The sequence below is a fragment of the Narcine bancroftii genome, chromosome 11, assembly GCF_036971445.1.
Source record: "Narcine bancroftii isolate sNarBan1 chromosome 11, sNarBan1.hap1, whole genome shotgun sequence".
Taxonomy (NCBI): domain Eukaryota; kingdom Metazoa; phylum Chordata; class Chondrichthyes; order Torpediniformes; family Narcinidae; genus Narcine; species Narcine bancroftii.
In genome coordinates this window covers 101,236,976-101,263,073 of record NC_091479.1, presented here as the reverse complement: position 1 = coordinate 101,263,073, position 26,098 = coordinate 101,236,976, and the positions used below count along the sequence as shown (strand labels likewise).

Sequence of the window (26,098 nt, the reverse complement as noted above, 5' to 3'; positions counted from 1 at the left end):
GCTTCTACCCCTCCACCATCAGATTTCTGAACAGATAATGAACCTATGGACACTACCTCATTTTAACTTTTTTTTTGCGCTAATTTTTAAAAATTTTGTATTTACGGAATTGTAATTTCTAGTAATTTTGCACCTTGTTCTGCACTGTACTGCTGTCGCAAACAACAACAAAAAATTCATGATACACGTTCATGTCAACAAACCCGATTCTGGTTCTGAAATTTACTTCTGACTCAGATTCATATAGGAGCAAATTAAAAACAGATTTGGGATGATTGATTGAAATCAGGGTGTCAAAGAACCAAATGAATGTGTTTAGCAGCATTGCAGCCATCGCATTTAGCCTCCTTTGTCTGTATCATGCCTTGGCTTGTCCACGTTTCTTCAGTATAATGACTTTCGGTCTCTACTCCTTGAGCAGTGCATTCCATGTTCTGTGGGGTGGGGGAGGAGGAATTCCCTTCAAATCCCCTCTAAACATTCAACCTCTCACCTTAAACCATGCCCTGTTAGTCACCCGAGCCTCGTAAAGCTCAAAGTCCTTTCACCAGCAGGAGAAAGACTGTTTTCCCCCACTATTTGCCTAATCTGCGCATTGAGACATGGGACAGAGTTTCACTTGTTACACAGGATAACAAATTTTTTCAAAAGGTTTGCTTCCTAAAAACAAATTGGGGATTATGATAGACAATGTCAAAATGAACACGAAGATCATTCCAGATTTGCTGTATCACGTAGGGAGTTGTCAAACATTAAATTAACTTTTTATTGACGCATAATGATGCTGACAGATTGCATTAGTTCAAATGACCGAAAAATGTTTTTCCACTGATTTTCATTTGTACTCAGCATCTGATGCCTCTCGTGTCAGTGTCCAACAATAGTTGGCCAACATTGATGGATTCCAGTTGCTCTGATACCGCTTTTTCATGGTCGTAATATCCTGGTGAAACCTTTCACCGTGTTTGTCACTGACTGAACCATGATCGGTAGGGAAGAAGTCCAAGTGTGAATGCAGAAAATGAATTCATATGTGTTACATGTTTATACTTAAAGCATCTTGTCAATCAGCTGGATGTAGTTTATGTGCTCTGCAGTTGCCAAGAAAATTCACAACATCTTTGAATGCCTTCCTATTTTCTCTGCCTCGAACCTGTTCTGATGACATGCCCAGGAATGCTTGGACTGACCAAAGCAGCTTGGTTTGTGAGCAATATTCTAGTAGACTTAAAATATGACAGGAAATCACAAAAATAGATTGATCTAAAAACCAGTACACATGATAGGAAAATGTTATGGTGATTTTCATGTTCAGCAACCTAAAATCTATAAAACGTACCTAAAAGAGTTCAAGAAGCAATTGTCCAGTGTTATCAGCATTTCCCAACCTTCTCTTGGCAAGATACGTGTGCTTGTGAATTTTGGTACTCCGACTTTACAGTAACTGAAAACCGAAATAACGACAGATGCTGGAAATAGGAAACAAAACCAGAAAAGCCTGGAAACTCTTGACAAGACAGGCACTGCCCTTGGAAGGAGAAACGGTTAACATTTCAGGTTGGTGACCTTTGTCAGAGATTGAACAGAGTGGGAAAGGCCCTTGTATATCAGGAAAATCAGGGGAGTTGCAGAGGGCGACAGGTGTAGCAACAATGCAAATCCCTTGCCTACTGGGCAACAGCTCATGTTTCTGCTTCCCAGTGATTGCTGCTTTCGGGTCCTGTCCATGCGGAGTTTGCATGTTCTCACTGTTAATTGGCTGGTGTAAAGTAACCTGGTTTTTTTAGACATACAGCATGGTAACAGGCCTTTTCTGCCCACGAGCCCATGCCATCCAATTAAACTCAATTAACCTACACCCCCTTTTCAAACGGTGGGAGGAAACCAGAGCCCCCAAGGAAAACCCACGCAGACACTGGGAGAACATATAAACTCATTACAGACAGTGTGGGCTTTGAACCCTGGTTCCATTCGCTGGCTCTGTAACAGCGTTGCGCTAACCATGCAACCTATTATAGAAAAACATGAGCGTTTCCTGACACTGTGACTAAAACACAGTGCTGGAGAAACTCAGCAGGTCAAACCGTGTACTTTACATAGCAAAGATAAAGGTGGATAACCAATGTTTCGGGCTTGTTAAACTATTCATCATTATTATTAACCTCTTTGGCTTGGCTTCGCGGACGAAGATTTATGGAGGGGGTAAAAAGTCCACGTCAGCTGCAGGCTCGTTTGTGGCTGACAAGTCCGATGCGGGACAGGCAGACACGATTGCAGCGGTTGCAGGGGAAAATTGGTGGCTTGGGGTTGGGTGTTGGGTTTTTCCTCCTTTGCCTTTTGTCAGTGAGGTGGGCTCTGCGGTCTTCTTCAAAGGAGGTTGCTGTCCGCCAAACTGTGAGGCGCCAAGATGCACGGTTTGAGGCGTTATCAGCCCACTGGCGGTGGTCAATGTGGCAGGCACCAAGAGATTTCTTTAGGCAGTCCTTGTACCTTTTCTTTGGTGCACCTCTGTCACGGTGGCCAGTGGAGAGCTCGCCATATAGCACGATCTTGGGAAGGCGATGGTCCTCCATTCTGGAGACGTGACCCATCCAGCGCAGCTGGATCTTCAGCAGCGTGGACTCGATGCTGTCAACCTCTGCCATCTCGAGTACTTCGACGTTAGGGATGTAAGCGCTCCAATGGATGTTGAGGATGGAGCGGAGACAACGCTGGTGGAAGCATTCTAGGAGCCGTAGGTGGTGCCGGTAGAGGACCCATGATTCGGAGCCGAACAGGAGTGTGGGTATGACAACGGCTCTGTATACGCTTATCTTTGTGAGGTTTTTCAGTTGGTTGTTTTTCCAGACTCTTTTGTGTAGTCTTCCAAAGGCGCTATTTGCCTTGGCGAGTCTGTTGTCTATCTCATTGTCGATCCTTGCATCTGATGAAATGGTGCAGCGTGTAGGTTAATGACACACTGAACTTCAGAGGCGATTATGGCCATGGGAGAGATGATAAGTAGCAGGGCTGTAGGGAATAGGGTAGCCTGGAGGTAAATTTGCATGTTGAATTGTGGTGAAGAAGGCAAATCATTTGTTTAAAGAATAAAATATGTGAGCAGGGATGTGATGTTGAGGCTGTATAAAGCACTGTTGAGACCTCTCTTGGAGTATGTGAGTAGTTTGGGCTTCTGATTGAAGAAAGATATCATACAAGGAATGTTTGACCACATTTGGCCTGTATATGATGGAATTTAGGAGAATGGGGGCGGGGGGGTAGTCTCATTGAAACATTTTCAATGTTGAAAGGCATGGACAGAATAGATGGAGAAAGGTTGTTTCCCGTGGTGGGAGACTCTAGGACAAGAGGGCACAACTTCAGGATTGCTTAGAACAGAGATGTGGAGGAATATCTTCAGCCAGAGGGTGATAAATCTGTCAGCAGTTGTGGAGGCCGGGTCATTGGGTGTATTTAGGCAGAGATGGAGAGGTTCTTGATTAGCTAGGGTATTAAAGGCTATGGGAGAAGACCGGGCAGTGGGGCTGAGTGGGAAGATGGATCACCTCATGATTAAATGGCTGGGCAGACTCGAATGGCCAAATAGCTTATTTCTGCTCCTATGTCTTATGGAGTTATGGAAATAGGATGAGGACTGATGGGTGCCAATGGCTTGAATGGCCTCTTGCATCTAAATCCTAAACCTATGGTGAGACTGTTTTGACATGAATTGAGGCAATGGAGAAGAAATTCCTCTTTTGTCATTACTGGTTAGCACAGAAGACCATTCCCTCATGTCCAAATGGGCCAAAAATGGGTTTGGCCAATTCCCAGCTCTCAGCTGACATCCATAACTCTGCAAGTTCCAGCTTTTGAAGTGCATCCCTGGCTTTTGATTAAATGCAGTGAGGGTCATGAGTTCACATTGTTGTCCACCAGAATTATTCTTTTTCCGAATTCCCCTTTAACCCATTGACCAATTAAGTGAAATCTATGCTCTTACCAGTTACCGAACCCTCTACTTGGGAAGAAATAGGTGTTTTCTGCTGAACTTGTCAGCCTTCATAATTTTATCCAGATGGGTGCTAGAACCTTGCCTGCCTGTGATACAGTCCTCCTGAGGTTTGTTTGGCGTTATTAGAGCAAGATGATGGGCAGTAACTAACGAGGAAGACGTTCTGCCTCAACAGCATGTCAAATAGTGTTTCATGTCGGTGGAGCCAACTCCCATGGACATGTTACATGTAAACAAAGGGAACAATTTTATCCCAAACCTTGCAGCTTTCACCCTGATGAATCGGTGTTGAAGAAGACAAAATGCAATGCTGGCGTTTATTTCAAGAGGAATAAAATATAAGAGCACGGATGCGATGTTGAGGCTTTATAAGGCACGACTAGGACCTCAATTGGAGTATTGTGAGCAGATTTGGTCTCCTCATTTAAGAAAGGGTTTCCCTATGAGGAACATTTGGCTTGTCCTCGATGTAGAATAAACTCAACTGGGATTTAACACGAGTTCAAGTCCTTATAACTATAATTAATCCCACGATATCCTGCCAACACCATCTGATTAAAAGTCCCACCCCTTCTATGTTCCACCTTGGACCCAGAATTTAACCATGTTATAAATGAGAGAACTTCGATGAAAGCTTTTAAATTGAGGACAAACAAAACAAAAAGTTGCATAGTTTTAAAGTATTCATCTTTTTAGGAAAGTGGCACTTTCCAAAAATCATCTGCCTCTATCTGCCTGAGTTTACTTGAGGTGTGAGCCATCAGTACAGTGGTTTGAACAGCTGGCTTAAATGGAAAGCTCACATGAGCACCCCTCTAACCATGTATACCCAAAGTAACTTCCCAGTCAAGAGTGACTGACAAATAATTATTCAGTGTTTTTCATTGCTCTAATGGTGTAGTGTGTTAATGCCACGTGGAATGGTTTGTGTATAATGCTACTTGTATGTCAATTCCAGACTCAACAAGAAGACAGATGTCTTAACTTTCCATTTACTTAATGAAATTTAAAACCTAATCACATCCACAATTCTGCTGCCTACGTGCACCAACATAGTCATTGTTGACTATCAATGAACTACAGTCTTCAACATTCCAATAATAAACCAGACTTGCAGTCGTTCTCAATCTTTTTCGGTCTAAGGCCCACCTGGCTTCTGGCCTAACATGCCGAGGCCCACTAATAGGAATCTGAAAGAATCTGTAAGAAACACATCTTTATCTTATTTGAAGTATTTTACAACAATTTTAAAGACCCACATGGAAACACACTGTGGCCATGGCCCACTGGTAGAGTCTTCAACATTCCACCTTTCTGTTTAATTCCATTTCTCTCATAATTTTGATGTTACAGCCAGTTGTTCGCACTACCATTGAGTCTCATGGGTAAATATGGTGTGGATCCTGAAATAAAAGCAACCTCCAAGGAAATCCGCAGCTAGTCAGGCAGCATCTGGGGAGAACGAAGGTAATGTTTTGGACCTAATGCTATAGGTGCCACTGTGTGTGCAGTTATTAGAGCTTCCTCTGCACAGCTCCAGTGACCAGGGTTCGATCCTGATCTCCAGTGCTGTCTGCATGGAGTTTGCACATTCTCTTTGTGGCCACATGAGTTTCCTCTTACAACCGGTTAGCGCAACACTATTTCAACGCCAATGACCTGGGTTCAAATCCGGTTCCTTCTGTAAGGAGTTTGTTCATTCTTCCCATGTCTGCATGGGGTTCCTTTGGGTGCTCTGATTTCCTCCCACCCTTCAAAATACACATTGTAGGTCAATTGGGTGTAATAGGGCACCACAAGGCCCTGTTATCCTGCTTCATGTCTAAGCTTAAATTTTAACCTAGAGGTGTGCAGGTCGGTAGGTTAATTGTCTGCAGTATGTAGGTGAATCTATGAGGAGTGATGAGGATGTAGGGAGAATAAAATCAGGTGGGGTGGAATGAGTGTAAGTGGGTGATTGATGGTCAGAATAAACTCGGTGTGCCAAAAGGCCTATTCCCATGCTGTATCTTTCTGCTTCTTCTCACCATCAGTCTGGGGTTTTACCAAACTCCTTGATCCTTGTCACACTGAAGGAGTTACAGAAGCAGTTCTAGGGCAGCATGACAGCAGGGCAGCAGTTAGTAGAGCTGCATTGTCATGCCTTGACCTTGAGGGCTGTCCATGTGGAGTTTGTACCGCCTCCTTGTAACTGCATGAGCTTTCCCACCATCAGATTTTCCAGTTTCCTCCAAATTCTCCAATATTTTGGTCTGTTGGTTAATTGCCCAATGGAGGGAAAGTAAGCAATAGAATCTGATGGTGGTGTTGTGGGGGTGGGGGGGGGGGGGGCGGGGTGGGGGGTGTGGCAGTGCAAGTTGATGAGAATGTGGGGAGAATAAACATTAGAATGAATCCTACATTAATAAATGCTATGTTTCTCTATGACTTTGAGCTCCAAATGTGCACTCCATGGAAAATGAAGTTGTTATGTGCACAATTGCTCAGCAAAAGGAGGTGTAAGGCACTCTTTCCGTCTGATAACCTACAGGTCACCCTTGGGAAAGGTGTAGTATCTGTTTAACCTCACCATCAGGGTCACGTGAAGCCATGGATTGGAGATGGTGGATGGTTTTTACAAGCAGACTCTGCAAATTGGAATTTATGGTTGTAAAACTAAAAATGCTGGGCAGATGAATCTGCTGATCAATGGCCAGGTTACCCATCCAGTATGGACACTGCAACTGATGAAGGCAATGGGAAATCATTGCAGTATTTTTCCCTTGTGTAATCATGAACTCAACATCGACTATGGTCTCAGCTCAAAGATAGAGCCTTCACCGAAGGAGAACAAGGGAGGCAACAACTACAACTCGGAGGGTCAGAGATTGAGACGAATGGAGAGACATGATTGCCCACGGCCAAAGGCAAGGCACCTGAATGATGATGATAAGATTTTCAGTATGATGTGTCTGGTGATTTGGCTTGGAAATAATCGAAATCTCCTTACACTGAAAGAAGGATGGATCTTGGTGTGCACTGTGGTGTGGATGTCCAATGCTACACAATTGATTTCTGGGCTCATGAATATAAACCTGGCTGACTGCAAGAAATAAGGAAGAGGCTTGTGTGGAGCACGAGCATGTATGGAACTGTTGGGCCAAATGGACTGTTTCTTCTAAACATTTTATCAAACACTTTATTTTAAAATGACTTATGGTTGCAATTTAATTTTTTCATTGTTAATACACGTGACAATCACTCGTATGGCTATTGGCCCATCTGGATTGCATTAAGTACATTACACTTGAAGAGCACACAGTGCTTCAAGACATACTTTTTCTCCTTTGAGAGAGAAAGTGGGTGTTTTTTTTTGTTCTGGAATTGTTAAAAGTTTCACCCGAAGGAAGCCTCTTCCCCTCCATGACTCCAGCCCAACCCGTGCCCAGTTCCAGCTCTGTGTAACAGGAGATTACAAGGCAGTGAGCATTCATTGTGAAGAACACCTGCCTGCCTGCAGCCTAAATCAGACAAATGATTGCATGGACGTGCATTCTGAAATCTGATGCAAAGAAACAGACCGTAACTTTTCCTTTCACTGGCTGTCCCCTTGATGTCCTGCCCTCAACACCTAGTCTAGAAATGAACAGAGAACACGGAACAATACAGCACATAACAGGCCCTTTGGCCATCATATCTGTGCCCAACATGTCCAAAACTAACTAAAACTCTGCTGCTTTCCCCTGATACATCTCCCTCCAATTTCTTCATACTCGATTTGTCTAATTCTCAGCAAAATTAAGGAGTAAGAGCTGTGTTATCATTTGGCTTGCAGAAGAACAAAGCATGCACACACTAAATAATGCTGATTTCACCTTGACATAGTGGTGCCTGCCAGTTTTTCCTGCAGTAGATATTACTAGAAACCTATGCATTTAGCTAATTTCCATTTTGTACTATTTAATGGCAGTCCGTTTCAGTGCCGACATTACATCACGCCCTGGTCGCCCGATTGGCTAGAGGCAGACCCATGTGTCTAATTTTTTGAATGGCTGCATATGCTCCCCAGTGCCCCAGCTATTGATTACCCACCCCCCCTCCCCAACCAACATCACTTCAAACCAAGAAACAGGAGCAGGAGTCGGCCGTCTGGCCCGTCGAGCCTGCTCCACCAATCAACACAATCTAGCTGTGGACACAACTCCATTTACCCGCCCATTCCCCATAACCCTCAATTCCTTGGTTATTCACACATTTATCCATCTGTTTAAAATATATTTAATGAGAAGCCTTTACTGCTTCCTCAGATAGAAAATTCCACAGATACACTGATCTCTGGGAGAAGCAGTTCCTCCTCATCCCGGTCTTGTCTACTTCCCCAAATCTGGAGGCTAGGTTCCCTAGTGGAACCAGCCAGTGGAAGCAACCTCCCTGCTTATATACTTATCTTTTCCTTTCATAATATTGGATGCTTCCCACCCCCACCCCCACCCCCAACTCCAATGATTATTGCCTAACCCCCCTCATTTCCAGAATCAGCCCATTGAGCCTCCTCTTGTCTAACTTGTCGTGCCATTTGTACATGCTTGCTGTGCTCCAATTGGCTGACATTGGACTTGGCCTGTACTAGAACAGCACAGTGTAGGCCCTTCAGCCCTTGATGTTGTGCCAACCTATATATTGCTATATAACCTTGCCTCATAAGACTTTTTCCAATCCAGGCAACATCCTGGTAAATCTCCTCTGCACCCTATCTCTCTTTCAATATTTTTATTAACGTTGAAATTTCACATCCAAAAATACAGAGTACATGTTAAAATTCAAAAAGGTACTTTTACTCCGGTACACTTAAACCATATCACTTCATCCAAGGTACCCCGCATTTTAATCAAACAGACAATATTGCATTGATATTATTTTATTATATAAAAAAGGAAAATCTAAACCCACTACCAAGAAAGACATTTGGCCAAAAAAAAGGAAGACAGAATTCTTATCAGTGATAAATTACCTCATTAATGAACACTTCTACCTTCATAACAAATCAAAGATTCTAAAAGTAATTCAAATTTACATTCAAATCATAAATTGAGCATCTGATCTTCTCTAAGTTTAAACATGACATGACATCACGTAGCTAGTGAGCATAATTAGTCGGGGTAATGTCCCTCCATCTGAGCAATACCGCCTGCCTCACCATAAGAGAAATAATAGCTAATACATGCAGCTCAGATGTCATTAACATTATGTCACTCTCTCCAACAACACCAAATAAAGCAATTAAAGGATTTGGTTTAAAATTAACTTTAAAAAGTGCAGAGAAAGCTTGAAATACTTCGATCTTTGAAATTGGACTCTGCCTGTACTAGAACATAGAACATTACAGCATATTACAGGCACGTTGGCCCTTGATGTTGTGCCAACCTATATATTCCCACCAAAAAAAACCAAAAAACCCTTCCTATCTTGTACCTTCTATTTTTCTATCTTCCAAGTGTCTGTCTAAGAATCTCTTAAATGCCCTTAATATTTTTAGCCTCCAACACCACTCCTGGCAAACATTCCAGGCACCCACAACTCTCTGTGTAAAAATAAATAAATAAATGAATAGATAGATAGATAGATAAATAAATAAAAATTGTTACCGCTGATGTCTCCCCTAAACTTTCCTCCCTTCACTTTGTACAGATGTCCTCTGCTGTTTGCTAGTCCTATCCTGGGGAAAAAGGCACTGGCTGTCCACCTTATCTATGCCTCTCAGAATCTTGTAGACCTCTATTAAGTCACCTCTCATCCTTTTTCCCTCCAAAGAGAAAAGTCCCAGGTCTACTAACCTTGCCTCATAAGACATTTTCCAATCCAGGCAACATCCTGGTAAATCTCCTCTACACCCTGTCCATAGCTTCTACATCTTCCTTTAATGAGGTGACCAGAACTGAGTACCTGAACCTACAATCTTCGTACATATACCACAAGCTGACATTCTTTAATGAGATGCACACTCCCTTAAAGTGATGTCTCTTGTTCTTCCTCCTACAATAGGTCTATCAACCGTGCCAGAGAACATTCCCAAAGATACCACCCTGCTTGTCTTGCAGAACAACAAGATCACAGAGATAAAAGAAAATGATTTCAAGAACCTGAAGAACCTCCATGTAAGTTGGACTGAGGCATTCACACAGCTTTAGAAATGGAGGCAGGCTGACTCCAAACCTGAGCTGTGGGGTGGAGGTCTGGCCTTTACCTTGAACACACCTTGTTGCAGCCATTCCTCAATTTCTGGGCAGCGGTTAGTGCAATGCTCTACTACAGTGTTAATGATCCAGGTTCAAATCCCGCGCTGTCTGTAAGGAGGTTGTACGTTCTCCCCATGTCTGTGTGGGTTTCCTCTGGGTGCTCTGGTTTACTCAAAATGTATGGGGGTTGTAGGTTAATTGGGTGGCATTTGCTCAGGGGTTGGAAGGACCTGTTACCGTCCTACTCTAAATTACATTAATAAAAATTCTGGGGAGGGAAGCAGTTGGATCCAAGGGTTTTACTGGATGTTGATGAGTTCAAGTAGAGACGGTTGAGGCGGGTTTGTGTCCCATTTAATTGTCTGATGGTACCAGTGTCTGGGGCTCCCTGGCAATGGACCATGTGAGCAGAAGAGCTGAATCCCCCTCAACGTCCATGCTGACTATTAGATACTGATCTAGACTCATCTCGCTTACCAGCCCTTGGTCATTAGCCTAATGCCTTGGCAACTCCCGTGTCCTTGTCGTATTCCCAAGACTTTGTGACTCTGGAAGCTGGATTGTTTAGTGGACAGAGAGATTCTATCATTTTGCTTTTTATTTTAGCTTGTTTCAAAGTGGGAAATTCTGCCTGAGCTAATCCAGAAAATAAGGCACGGCGCGTTCCTCCAGTTCACTGTTATTAATCACCTGAAAACTGAATAACAGTTGAAACTCTGACAGAAATTGGACATTTTTGTCCTTGTATTGGGTCTGTAAGTGAGCTAAGAGTGCAGAAACCTGGACTCACAGTTGGACAGAATAACGATTTGAAATCCTGCAGTGGGATCATCTGGAAAAGTGATTATGTAGGTGTTGGCTTACTGAAAACAGAATTTGGGGAATGTTGTTAATACCCAGTCTTTCCCCTTGGGTATGGAAGAATGTGGGGTGAACAGTTACAGAGAGCGGGAGGAGGCCATTTGGCCCATACGTGCTTGCCAACCATTTAAAAGTTAATAAGTTTTAGTCCATTTATCAGGTCTTCAACTGTACTTTGTAGGTTACAACACTTTTAAGTGGGCATTGAATTGAATTGTTTATAGTAATGTTTCCCAGGATAAAGGCACCGGGAAGAACTCCCTTACAGCATCGTCAGCAGTTATGGCCTCCTCATTTAAGAAAGGATGTGCTGATATTGCAGAGGGTTCGGAGGAGGTTCACAAGGATTATATCGGGAATGAAAGGGCCATAGGAGGAGCTTTTGACAGCCCTTGGCCAGAATTTATGAGAATGAGGAGGGGTCTTATTGAAACATTCCAAATGTTGAAGGGCGCGGACAGGGTAGACATAGAAATATTGTTTTCCATGGTGGGAGAGTCTAGGGTAAGAGGGCACAGCTTCAGGATTGAAGGGTGTCAACTTAGAGCAGAGATGCTGAGGAATATCTTCAGCCAGACGGTGGGAAATCGGTGGAATTTGTTGCCACAGGCAGTTGTGAAGGCCGGGTCATTGGGTGTATTTAAGGCAGAGATTGATACTTGATTAGCCAGGGCATCAAAGGTAATGGGGAGAAGGCTGGGCGATGAGGCTGAGTGGGGAAAAGGGATCAGCTCATGAGTAAATGACAGGGCAGATGGATGGGCCAAATAGCCCGTTTCTGCTCCCATGTCATATGGCCTTATAAAGTGAAGGAACTTTGTTTTGCATGCTATCCAGGAAAGTCAGCTTGTACATAGTAGGTAGTGCAAAAATGAAAATATGGTATTACAAGAAAAGTGGAGGGTGTCATGCTAAAGGAAAAAAGTACAGTGATATACAATGCAAGGCATCATATTGGTCTAATGAAAGTCCATTCAAAACAGAAGAAAAAGAATTGTCTTTAAATCTGGCGATGCGGATTTTCTAACTCATGTACTTACTGTCCGATGGGAGGAGAGGGGGAGAAGAGAGTCTGACCGGGGTGGGATGTGTCCTTTAATATGTTGGCTTCATTCTTGAGGCAGTGGAGATGAAGATAGAGTTGATGGATGGGAGGCTGGTTTGGGTGAGGGCCTGAGCTACATTTATATAGCCCAAGGGGGTTTGGATGAGGCTTGCAGTCTCTCTCATTGAAACTCACAAGAGTCCATAGAGGGATTCACAGGATGGTTGCTGATAGCCTGTTCCCTCTGTTTGGAGAGTGTAGATACGGAGGGGTGCACTTTCAGAGCAAGGACGAGGAAAAACAGTTTCTACCAAGGGAGCTTTAAATCACTGGAATTCTGTAATGCAGGCAGCTGGGAAGTTTAGGCTAAAACTGAGATTTTTTGGGCCTCAGGAAAGTTGAAAGGAGGTGGAGATTAGATGGGAAAGTAGACGATATCATTGAATATCAGCCAATTATCTGAGGCGATGGTGGAGCCAGCTGAAGGAACCATTTGGCTAACTGCTTTTATGGACCAAAACTTGTTTTTTAATTGTCTTGTCAATGCCAAAATACACATGATTTTTCAAAAGGAGAAGTATGTCTCCTTTCTTTCGACTGAAGGTATCAAACCACGAGTGAGGTAACTGTCTCCAAGGGCAGGATCACATTGTTTGCCAAGTCTGGATGGATTTTGGAGCGGTTTCATCACATAGTCCTTTACCCCTGATCACTGAGCTCTGTCAAAGCTGCCACTTCCCTCATCTCAGATGCTTTTACTGGGACTGAACCAAAATACTCAAAAGAAAATACTTGGGTTTAGGACTTTTCCTCCAGTGCATTATGAGGGTAGGATTAGATCTATGTTTACTTCTGGTCCCGAAAATTAAAATTTGGAAGTGAGACATCATGTTTTTTTTTGTACAACTCAGGATAAATTTCTAATTCTTTTTTTAAAAGCTCCATTTAGGTGACTTTTTTCTCAGATGTTGCTTACATCAACGGCTACAGGATGAATCTTCAATTCCTGGGTGGCTTTAGAAAGTGAGTAACAGAAGTGCTAAAGCCAGAGAAAATAAACAGTAGAAGGAGGATGAGGCCATTCTACATTTAGCGATGGCTCTGCCTCTCGACAAGATTGGTGCTGAGTTTTACTTTCCTGTATTAACCCCATATTCCGTCATACCAAAAGAGTCTATTGACTTCTTTCTTGAATACATGACACGGAGCCTCCATGGTGCTGGGGGGAGAATGCCAACTATTTAGTGCCCACCATCCGCAGGATTTCTTCTCGTCTTGGTCCTGAAAACCTGACCCCTTATTGTTTGGCTTATATTACGGCGGCACGGTTAGCGTAATGCTACTACACCTTATTGATTATGAGTTCACAAACCCAAGGAGATAACTGAACACACCTGATCATAATGTGGAGTTGTAGAATTTTATGGCACAGAAACTTCGGCCCAAATTGAACATTCTGACCAATTTGCCTACCTGAGCTGGTCCCATTTGCCTGCATTTGGTCCCTACTACAGATATCTGAACCTTTCCCATCCAAGGTCTGTTTTAATGGTGTTTGATTTGATGGCATCGATGGTGTTGCAATTACAACCGTGGACGGCACGGTTAGTGTAGCAGTTGACACAACGCTGTTACAGCGCCAGCAATCGGGACCAGTGCTCAAATCCGGCACTGACTGTAAGGATTTTATGTTCTCCCCATGTCTGCGTGGGTATCCTCCAGGGGCTTCAGTTTCCCTCCCACCGTTCAAGACGTACTGGGGGTTGTAGGTTAATTGGGTGTAATCGGGCTCGTGGACCGAAAGAGCCTGTTACTAGGCTGCATGTCTAAATTTTTAAAAAATCAACTCCATGATGATTATCGACCCCTGTCCATAGTAACCTTGGTCTGTAGGTATACCTCAGCAATTTAAATATTCCTCCAGGCACATTTTAAATGTGACAGTACCCAAATCCTACTGCCTTTTCAGCAGGCCACTGAGTTCCCAGCTCCCTCCGGGTGAAACACCTTTTCCTCAGATTCCCTCTCATCCTTTTAATCCTCATTTTAAACTTTGGCCTTATGGTTTTAGACATCTCTTTTATTGGTTCATCACTCTCCACTCTGTGTCCTCCATGGGGTGGCATAGTGGTTAGTGCAACGCTGTAACAGCGCCAGCCATCCAGGTTCAAATCCAGTGCTGCCTTTAAAGAATTTGTACGTTCTCCCCATGTCTACATGGGTCCCACCCTTCAATAGGTATGGGTGTTGTAAGTCAGTTGAGTGCAATTGGGCGGCACGGGCTTGTGGGCCGGAAGAGGCTGTTACCGTGCTGTTATGTCCACATTAAAATTAAAACATTTTGTGCACCTCATTCATATTTCCCTTTAGCCTCCTCGAGTCAAGGAAAAGAAACCCAGCTTATCCCATCTTTCCTCACCACTGAATTAAGATAAAAATTAGGCACAGCATGGTAACAGGGCCTTCTCAGGCACTACCCCATGCTGCCCAATTAGCCTACAATCCCACGTACATTTTGAAGGATGGGAGGAAACCAGAACACCCAGAAACCCACACAGACACTGGGAGAACATGCAAACTCCTTACAGACAGCACCAGATTCAAACTCAGGCCACAGGGGTTGCTCTAACTGTGCTCCATCTCAGACAACATCCTGTTCTATCTCCTCTGCACTCTCTCTGGTGCATTTGCATTGAGGACCCCCATCATCCTGGTCACAACCTCGCTGCTACCCTTGGCAGAAGGCACGGAAGCCTGACGTCAGCACCTCCAGGTTAAAGAACAGTTTCTTTCCAACAGCAATAGGATCTTGAACTACCCCTTGTTACACTAATCGCAGACTGCTTCGTCACCACAAAAAGGACTGTGTGGACTATGGTAACACCAGTTTTTTCTTTCATTCTGATAACTGAGAATATTTATTCTTTTTTTATATACAAAGTAATTACAATGCATCCTAGAATAAAATGAATATTGCAACAAATGATAAACAAACAGACAGAATTCAATATTCTCTTGTTCTGCCAACATTTTCCAAAGCTGTACCATGGCCAACATGCTCTCATTCTCCAAACCAGCCCACACCCAATTGCCATTTTTCACCGCTTTATCTGTCATGGTTAGTGTAGCAGTTAGCGGAATGCTATTAGAGGACCAGCGACTTGGGTTTGAATCTGGAGCTGTCTGTGAGAAGTTTGTACGCCCTCTCCGTGATTGTGTGGACTTCCTCCAGTTTCTCCCGTTTCCTCCCACCCTCCAAAACATACAGTGTTGTGGGTCAACCATTCACAACCTTTTTTCCCTATGCCTCCCCCCACCCCCGAGGTCTCTGCTCAAAGTTAATGGGCCCCCTTCCCTGTGAAGCAGTCAAGTTTAGTTGTTTTTTTTTCCATTCTTCTCTCCTACTGACCACATTAAAAAATGTAAAAAATATTTAGGATTTCAATCCATGCTCCCGCTTAAATGTGCTGTGGCCCAAAGTGGGGGGGGGGGGCATATGTCCCAAAGGCAGGAGGTAATAAGGGAGGGAAGGCACGTAAGCCAACGGGGAGGGGGATGACTCTGTGAATGGAGAGGAAGGGATAAAGAGCTGGAGGGAAAGGGATGGAAAATGGGGAGTGGGCTAGCAGAAACTGGAGAAGGTGATGTTAATGCCATCTGGTTGGAGAATAACCAGACAGAAAATCAAGTGTTGCTCCTCTAATTTATCGGTGGTCTTGGTGGGACAGTACATGAGGCCATGGATAGACATGTCAGCATAGAAGTGGAGCATGGAATTGGTTAGCCACTGCTATCACTAATGGAGACAGAGAGAAGGTGCTCAGCAAAGTGATCTCCCAGTCTGTGCTCAGTTTCTCCAATGTAGGAAAGGTCACAAACGGAGCACCGGATGCAGTAGATTACTCCCACGGATACGCAAGTGAATTCTTGGTTCACTTGAAAGGACTGCTTGGGGCCCCAAATAGTGGGGAAGGAGGAGGTATAGGCACTAGCGTGGCTCTTCCTGCGAATGCAGGGAAAGGTGTCAAGGGGGCGTTTGGTGGGAAGGGATGAGTGGACGAGGGAGCCACGGAGGGAGTGGTCCCTACGGAAGGTGGAGAGGGGAGGAGTGGGGAAGATGTGTCTGGAGGTAGGATCATGTTGCAGGTGGCGGACAGTACGGAGGATAACGTGTTGGATGCAGAGGCAAGAGGATGGTAGGTGAGGACAAGGGGAATGCTGGGTTTGTTACGTCTGGGGGAAGAGGGGACCAGGGCAGATGAGCGGGAAATGGAGGAGATGCGGGTGAGGGCTAAGTTGATGGTGGTGGAGGAGAAGCCATGTTTGTGGAAGAAGGTGGACATTTCAGATGATCTGGACTAGAAGTCTTAATTTTAGGTTCAACCACAGTGTCTACAAACTTCTGTATTTTACTTTCAAGATTTGATACAAGTTTAGCTGGGGATGGTTTGGGTTGGGCTTGAGGTACAAACCAGATATAGAACAGAAAATGTGAAGATGCAGGGCTACAATTTACTGGGCACTTAACACTTGACTGTTCAGGTGGTGGTGTTATTTTTGTGGAGTAAGTTGTATGTAAGCTAGATAAATGATAGGTTGGTAAGCTGAGAGTTATTTTAGTGACTTGCCTTCTTTTCCAGGCCTTGATTCTGGTCAACAACAAGATTGGCACAATTCATCCCAAAGCCTTTACACCTCTGATGAAGTTACAGAGACTTTACCTGTCTAAGAACATACTGAAAGAAATCCCAGCAAACATGCCTCCATCACTCCAGGAATTGCGTATCCACGAGAACGAGATCACCAAAGTGAAGAAGAACGCTTTTGACAACCTGTCGCAGGTGTATGCCTTGGGTACGTCACACTCGCTGAGGTCGGGGAAATTAGTTCTCCAAACTCCTGCAAGCCTTCCTCCTCTTGAACCTATGCACTAATGATTAGCATTGCTCTTGACTTGTACTCTTCCTGGAATGTTGTTTGACTGGGAGGAGGTGACACTAGAGCTTCCTGCGTGATTCCCTCGTCCACTTCTCCCTTCCCACCTATCACCCCCTTGGCCCCTTTCCCTGTGACTGTCGGAGGTGCGCCACTTAAACCCACACCTCCTCCGTCTCCACCATTCGAGGCCCCGATCAGTCCTTCCAAGTGAAGCAACACTTCACTTGTGAACCTGCAGCGGCCATCTACTGCATCCAGTGCTCCCTTTATGGTCTCCTCTATGTCAGAGGGACTGGATGCAGACTGGGAGATTGCTTTGTTGAGCACTTCGGCTCTATCTGCCGCAATAGTGTGGATCTTGCAATGGCCACCCATTTCAATTCCCCTTGCTGACATGTCTGTCCATGGTCTCATGCTCTGTCAGACGAAGACCACCTGCAAATTGGAGGAACCACGTCTCATCTTCTGTCTGGGCACCATCCCACCTGATGGCATTAACATCGACTTCTCCAGTTTTTGTTAGCCCCCATTCCCTCCATCCATCTTTCCTTGTCTCCTTTTCCCCAGCTCTGCTTCCACAGAGCCAAAAACATTCCCCTCCCCAATCAATTCTCACCTTTCCTCTCTCGTGGCCTCCCATCCATATCCAATTCTCACCATTTGTCTGTACTCTTCCCCCTGCCCTTTCATTTCTTCTTCTGCTGCCTGCTTTTCACTCATAACTTGAAGGGCTCAGGCCTGAAACGTCAGGGCAGTCCAGTTGGCATAGGGGTGGCACGGTTGGTGTGGCGGCCAATGCAATGCCTTTACAGTGCCAGCGATTGAGACTGGGGTTCCAATCCCACGCGGTCTGTAAGGAGTTTGTATATTCTCCCCATGTCTGTGTGGGTTTTCCCCGGGGGCTCCAGTTTCTTTTCACGGTTTGAAACCAACCAGGGGTGTTGGTTAAGCAGATGTAAAGTGGGTGGAATGGGCTCATGGGCCGAAATGGCCTGCTACGGTGCTGTATGTCCAAAAAATGTCTTAAAAAAACCTTTACTTCCTGTGGACGCTGGGAGATTTGCTGAGTTCCTCCAGCATTTATGTGTTTTCACAATAATAACAGCGTCTGTAGACTTTCATGTCAGAAATTACATCCATTCTCGGACTGCCAGTCAGGAGTTCTGAGTCCTACAGCAAGAAACGGGCCCTTTGACTAGTCCAGTCCAAGACGAGCATTGAGTGCCCATTTACAATAATCTTACACTATTCCCATCATTATTCTTCCCTCATTCCCATCAACTTCCACCTAGATTTAATCTGCAGTTGCCACCTGCACGTGTTTAGTATGTGGGAGCAAATCTGAGCACTTGCTGGAAATTCCATGAGAGCCCTACGCAAGGCTGGGATTGAACCGGGGTCATTGAGGCATTGCTTCAACGAGCTGATTAGTGCTGGCAGATTAAACATCATGTTGGAACCAGTGTGGCAATTGCAAGTGGACTCTTCCAGGGAGTGCAAATTGGTTACCAAATCTGCAGCTTCGCAATGCTGCCATAAAATGATTTTCTCTTAAATTCCAATGCAGTGTTAAAATAAGCCGATGAGGTTCTATGCTTCCCAGCTCTAGAAGCACTGCAGGCAACCTCTTGCGAAAACTTTAGTTCTGGAAGCTGCCAAGCAGCTGGTTGTGAGAGTTTGCAGGGAGGATGTCAGGTTCACACGTCACTTTTTTCCTCATTTAAAAAGAGTATTAACATTTAAATTAAATTCACTTAAACGTGCAACACGGTAACAACCCCTTCAGGTCGACAAGCCCATGCCACCTAAATATACCAACCCCGTATGTTATTGAAGGGAGGGAGGAAACTGGTGCATCCGGAGGAAACCCATGCAGACACAGGGAGAGCGTACAAACTCCTAGAAAACTGGTTTCGAACCTGGGTCGTTGCTATTCCAGCATCGGGCTAACCACTACCGTGCCACTCAATATTTTAGGGATTTTTTTTGTGCAATTATATCTTTCATTACCTTCATGTAATATTTTGGGTGTTCTCAATTATTACTGGGTGTGACAAACTGAAGCTTTAGCAGAGGACCTGTGAACATCCTCCATTTAAATCTATTTGTGGTATGAGAAAAGTAATTAAACTATAAATCTAAATTAAATATTACAAATGAGCCACAGCAATTATTTTTCTGATCTTAAATCTTACTTGCACTTTGCACGGTGTTTGTGGTAGTTGAATAATTTTGAACAACTGGCCTGTATTCAGATGGATAATGGTTTCACTACCCCATCAAGGACCCCTTGCCATACCCTCTTCACTCTGCTACCATCAGGAATGTACAGCAGCCTGAAGACGAGCACTCAGCAGCAAAAGGACGGCTTCTTCCCCACCGCCGTCAGATTCCTGAATGATTAATGAACCAAAGACACGGCCTTACTTTGAGTTTTCATGCATTCATTTTACTTATTTTTGTAAGGTGGTTTACATAAACATTTGCCCTGTGATGCTGCCACAAAGCAGCAAATTTCATGACTTGTTCATGACAATAAATTCTGATTCTGATCAACATCTTTCTTTCTCTCTCTCTCCCCCTTCTCTCTTCCCTGCTCTCTCTCTCTCTCTCTCCCCTTCCCTGCTCTCTCTCACACACTTCTCTCCACTCTCTCTCTCATTTTTTTCCCATCACCATATGATAGAAGAGAATATTCTTTCCATTTTTCCTCATTCTTTCTTCCTAGTGTATTACTGCGCCCATTTCTTTCCTCTCTGCCATTATTATAAACCCCATTCTCCATCCCTGTCCTCACCTTCCCCTCCTCCCACCCATTTGCCTTCCCTCTGTGTGGGTACATGCCAGGAAGCCCACAACACACTCCTGGGCAATGTTTGGAGTACAAAGCTTTCTAGAGTATTAAAAATTAAAGAAGTATCTGATTGGGTTGAATTCTCTCTATGTAAGCAGTTTCCTTGAGTCGGGAATGGTGTTAATTAGGGTTATGTCTGGATATAAAGGGAGTAGGGATCTCCCATCCCCACATCATGGTCACACTAACAAGTGATGTGGGATTGAGGAGTTGAACGGCCTTATTTTGCCCTAAATTGCTTAGATCGGGAGATTACCCCACTGATTCTGCCAGATGTGATTTTGTGAATGAAATATTATAGGAAAATACATTTAGTTGTTAATCCTTAATTAAAAACAATATCTTTAGATATTTCAATAAATTACACAACTGGAATGTTGCGCTTGAAAGAATAAATATTTGAGGAAAGAAAAGTTTACAGGTCTCTGGGGAAGGAGCAGAGGGATGGGTATGAAAATTTAGCTTAAAGACCTGGCAGGGGTGCAATTGGCCGAGTTTATTGTCATTTGGTTGTACAAGTACCACCCGATGAAGCAGCATTCTCCAGGCCTCAGTGCAAAACATGCAGACAGACAACCAGACATAATGCACATACAGCCAAACAGTACATACGCAGGACAGATATTCATATATACAACTAATTAAATAAGTATTGTTTTGTAATATCAGAGTTTCAAATGGTCAGTGTGAGCAGTTCCTTTGGTCGTTCAACGTTCTCACTGCCTGGTGGTGTTGACTCTGATCCTCCTCTATCTCTTCCCCGACAGGAGCAGCTGAAAGATGTGTGGGGTGGAAGGGGTCCCCAATGATTTTGTGCACCCTCTTCAGACAACGATCCCAGAAGATTACGTTGATAGGGGTGGGGGAGGGAGACTCCAGTGACCCTGCCACTCTTACGGTCCTGTAGATTGACCTCTGATTCATTTCTGTGCTGCAAACATATAGCACATTCTATCTCTAACGCTTCCTTTCATTTCTTTCTCGCTCCATAGAAATGGGGAGCAACCCACTGAAGAACTCTGGTATTGATAGTGGGGCTTTTAATGGACTGAAGAAGCTATCCTTTATTCGACTGTCGGATGCGGCCCTCACTGACATCCCCAAAGGTAAAGTGTGAGAGAGGTGATAAGTAACTGAGCTTTGTAGAATTCATGTGCCCCTGTCAGAACCACAGTCAGCTTTTACTCCTGTGCATTTTGTCTGTTTGTTAGAACAGAAGGCAAAGAATTTATAGCTGAGTTCAAAATCAGCAGGAGTTTTTGACAGATGGTACAAGAAATTCAGAAATAGGAGCAGGAGTTGTCCATCTTGCTTGCCGAGCCTGCTCTGTCATTTATAGAACACAATAGCACAGTGCAGACCTTTTGGCCCTTGCTGTTGTGCCTTCCTATAAATTCCTACCAAAAAAAAACAAAACTAAGCCATTCCAACCCCATAACCCTCTATTTTCCTTCCATCCATGTGCCTGTCAAAGAGTCTCTTAAATGCCCCAAATATTTCAGCCTCCACCACCATCCCTGGCAAGGCATTCTAGGTACCCACAACTCTCTGTGTGTAAAAAAAAAACTTGCCCCTGATGTCTCCCCTAAACTTTCCTCCCTTCACTTTGTACAGATGACAATAAAATCATGGCTGTTCTGTCTGTGGACTCAGCTCCATTTATCTGCCTGTTTCCCATAAAAGCATCTATGCATATTTCCATCTGTATCTTAAATATATTCAACGAGGCAGCCTCTGCGGCGGAGAATTCCACAGATTCCCTACTCTCTCCGAGCAGCAGTTCCTCCTCATCTGGGGCTGGGTTGCCGATGGTTTGAACTGAATTGGAGTCTGTGTGGCTGCGGAGGAATCGGGAGCGCTGGAAGCAAATCCAAGGACACTCAGTGACTCGGAGGGGACTTTCTTTTGCTTCTCTTGCTCTGAGTGCCGAGCAATGGTGATGGTGAATCTTTGCCTTATGGCAGACTAAAGGCAATTTTGTGTAATATTACACAACAATAAATTGTATCTGATCTGATCTGTCTTAAATCTACTTCACTGAATCTTGAGGCTCTGTCCCCTATTCTAGTTTCCACTGCCAGTGGAAGCAAACCGCTTGTCTGGCATAAAAAAGATAGTAAGTTACATTGTAAATGATAAACAATCCATTTAAGTCTACTCATTTGAACACCACAGATTAAGAGCACAGAATAAAATGGAAACATAAATCATTTTACTAGACCTGTGCTTGCAGAGTTTGAACATTTTGCCAGAATTATCCTAAATGGAAGCCACTCTGTGATGTGTGTTTAGTTGAATGAATTTTTCTCTCATCTGCATAGATTGCATTGAAAATCTAATGGAGTATAAATTCTCAAACCATCCATGTTTGATATGTATGTAAGTTGTGACAATTTTAAGACTCATTGAAGGAGAATGTTGTAGGTTTGGCCTTTGACTGAACACATCTTCCATACTGTAATTTGATGCCCTGTCTGACTTATGAGTTGAGCTGTGAACTCCATGACTTCATCACTGAGACACACCACTTCCAGCTCGCTAACATCTCCATCCCAACATGTTCTCTGGTGCTAAAACCTTCATCCATGCCTTTACCTCCTTCAGATTCAAAAAGTTAAAGCACGGCTGATTCCATCCTACCTGGTTGTACACTCACTAATCGTGTGCTCTTGGGGGCGTCTAGCAAGCGGGCGATATTTTAAAATCATTATCCTTTCTTTCGAATCTTTCTGTGGCCTCACCTCCACTCACCTCTCTGTCTCCAAACGCACAAACCTGAGGAGGTCAATGGTCTCCAATTCTGGGCTTTTCTTTCTTATTCCGCTATTGGAGATAGCACCTTCAGCTCAACCCTGTCTGGTGAATGTGATTCTTCCTTGATGCGTCTGCTCCCATATTTATTTCTCGTCCAGTATTTCCAAGAAGCAGATGATGTGGTCATTGTTAAATTGTTTGGTCAAGCTTGCTGTATACAAATTGAATGCTACATTTCAACAAGGTCTATGCATTGATTTCTTTCTCTTTAATTACAAAACACTGTGGATGCATTGAGTTCTTTTTTCAGATTGATCTGAAAGGTTCAAAGGCTCCTTTTATTGTCATGTAATAATACATTTAAAATGTAATATACATGATATGCTTCGACCCTCGTGACACACTGCTGAGCACAGATGCCACCATCTTGAGCACAGACCTTGTGGTTGCAGGACTTTAATTAAAAACACGATCGGCTCCTTGAACAGGCCATTTAAAACCAATATGGAGTCGTCGGCATTAAGACGGTTGAACCCTTTGGAGCAACGCTGTGCCTCTAGTCTCCGTTCTCCCAGGTCTTCACTAGCAGCTCAAGCAGCCCGCGACATATTTTTCATCTATATTGTCTATCAAACAAATCCCTCTATAATTTGTTGGCATGAAATTCTGCATATGGAGCTTGCAAAAGATTGTTAACAATTTTCTTTAAAATGTGTGAGGGGTGTTTAGACAATTCCAGAGTTTTCTTCAAGGGACTGGAGGTTTTTGCTCCACAACTCATGACTAAGGTGGTGGGGGGGTTGGGAGGTGGATGTGCAGTCATGTAGAATTTATCGCTCCTGGAATGTTTTCGAAAACAATGTTTTGACTGACTTTTTGTCCTTCCAGGTCATATACTTCATTGATTTTTGATTTATTTATTTCCCCAACCACCCAATTAGGTCTCCCAAGCTCCTTGTCTGAAATTCATCTCGATGGTAATAAAATCTCTCGTGTGAGAGCTGATTCACTGAAGGGTCTCCACAACTTGGTCAGGTAAATGGAAACTCGTACACATTGTCTGTAACATCCACTGATCCACTGGGTAAAATGCCAGCTTCCAAATTTCATTCACTTGGCTTGTTTTTGTGTACTTTTTTTTCCCCCAGTAGCATCTCTCCTAACAGTTAGCAATCTTTATGAAACTCCACAGCCCCAACTCTGCCTATCTCTGTAACGTCCTCCTACCCTCGAACTCTTAGATCACTGATACCCTCTACATCCTCAATCCTGCCTATCTCTGTAACCTTCTACTACCCTTCAAAACTTAGATCACTGAGATTCTCCATTCCTCATCTCAAGCAGACTGAATTTCATTGGTAGCCATGCATTCAACCATCTGGGCCTCTCACTGCTCTGGAACACTGGCTTAGAATTCTGCTTTCTTTCTCAATACCTCTGAAACCCTACCTGAAGCCTACCACCATGACGCTTCTCTTGGGAGTGGGTCAAACTATTTGTACAATTATCTTTGATTGTGCTTTGGACATTTTACCACAATGAAGACACTGTATGAAGGCAGAAGTTGTTATTGTTTGAACTCCCACTGCCTTCCAGCAGCTGATGTAACTACACTGAAGACCCAGTCATGGTCACTCTTCTACTCCAAGAACCCTGGAGGTCTGGTGGGGAATCATTTTGGGCAAAGAGGGTGGTTCTGGGGTTGGGGGGATGGTGAGATGCACCGGTTTTCAATTTCACCATCCCTGAGCCTCTCTAGAATCTAATTTAATCAATGATTCTTGCCTGTATTTGCTTCCATTAAACATCCAATTCATCACAACTCCATTACTTCCTGTGTTCCCTCACCCCAGACATTCTGCTAGGGGAAGCATCAACACTGCCCATGGCTTTGAAGGTTTGTGTCCTCTTTTTCAATCCTTCATTCACTCTATCTGGTTTTACCCGGTAAGGTCAGATTTTATTGCCTGTCCCCAAGACTTCTTGAACTGGCAGGGTCACTTTACAAATCAATTTAGAGCCAAACATGTTGTTATAGATCTGGAGTTGTTTATTGTCCATATTGGGACACAGAAAGTTGCCTTATCTTAGATATCTCACTGCCCAGGGTTGGTTTCCCTTGTTGGTTTATTACTTTTTGGAATCCTAATATTCTCAGATTACAACATGCTGCGATGCAGAAGAACATGGGAGTGTTTGTGCATGAATCTGTAGTGCAACAAGCTATCAAGAAGGCAAATGGAATGTTGGCCTTCATTGCGAGAGGGATTGAATTTAGGAGCAGGGAGGTTATGAGGTACTGATGAGACTGTATCTGGAGTACTGTGTGCAGTTCTGGTCTCCGAACTGGAGGAAGAAAGTACTGGCTTTGGAGGGGGTTAGGGTTATTCATTCAATGAAGTGTGATCAGTTACCTTGAGCTGGGACTTGATTTTGATGGCGAGCCACGGCAGGGAAAGGAATGCCTATTTCCAAAAAAACTGTTGAGGAATTAATGTTGTCCTATTTGAGGGACATTCAAGACCAGAAGCCCCACAATCTCCATACAGTGTGTCCACCTGCTTGTTCACCTTCCTAAAGGGGAAATGTATCCAGCATGCACCGAGAAATCATGCAAAAACACACAGACATGCTGGACGAACACACAGACATGCTGGTCTTGCAGCGTCCATAGGAGGTCAACATATATTACCAACGTTTTGGGCCTGAGCCCTTCTTCAAGGTATAAGGAAAAAGCAGATAGGTGTCTCAATTAAAGGCTGAGAGGGGGAGCAGTACAGGCCCACAGATAAAAGTTATTAGGAAAAGTGAGAATTGATTTTGGCTCAGTGAAAAGGAGAGAAAGAGTGGGGAAAGAGAGAGAACTAGAGGAAAGAAGAATGGTTGAAGATGGTGGGAGGTTTTAACAGAAACTGGAGGTTGATGTTAAAGCCAACCGGATGAAGGGTGCTCAGATGGAAGATGAGGTTTGTAAGTACTCTCAGTCTGACGGTGCATAAGACCATGGACAGCAAAGGAATGGGATGGGTGGCCGAGAAATTGTAACACTCTTATCACCAGTGTCTGTTCTCCTAAGTTCCCGTGAGAGCAGACACTGAATGGGAATTGCCTCTTAGTTAACAACCTGTTTCACTCAACATTGATCTAATTTACTCCCACCGTTGCAGACTGGGTCTGAGTTTCAATGAGATTGTCACCGTGGACAATGGCTCCCTGGATAATGCACCATACCTGAGAGAACTTCACATGGATAACAACTCCCTCCTCAAGGTGCCTGCTGGCCTGGCTGATCATCGATACATACAGGTAAATAGACAAAGCACCTCTAGGTCTGAGAGATAAAAAAAATTTTTTCAACATACAGCATGGTAACATGTTCCTCCGGCCCTTGGGATTGCTCCACCCAAATATACCCATGTGACCAATTAACTAACAAA

The 26,098-nt window shown here is 43.9% G+C and overlaps 1 protein-coding gene and 1 long non-coding RNA gene across 3 annotated transcripts in view; one reads left to right on the top strand and one right to left on the bottom strand.

Annotated features, from left to right (window-relative positions):
* Positions 1–26,098, bottom strand: part of LOC138746232 (uncharacterized) — a 189,344-nt gene that overhangs the window by 147,446 nt on the left and 15,800 nt on the right. The window lies entirely within an intron of this gene.
* dcn (decorin) overlaps positions 1–26,098 on the top strand; it is a 53,499-nt gene that overhangs the window by 24,526 nt on the left and 2,875 nt on the right. For both annotated transcript variants that reach the window (XM_069904293.1, XM_069904294.1), the window contains exons 3-7: positions 10,016–10,128; positions 16,756–16,969; positions 20,900–21,013; positions 23,603–23,696; positions 25,829–25,967. In XM_069904293.1, coding sequence (XP_069760394.1) covers positions 10,016–10,128; positions 16,756–16,969; positions 20,900–21,013; positions 23,603–23,696; positions 25,829–25,967 — 674 coding nt within the window. The remainder of the gene's footprint in view (positions 1–10,015; positions 10,129–16,755; positions 16,970–20,899; positions 21,014–23,602; positions 23,697–25,828; positions 25,968–26,098) is intronic.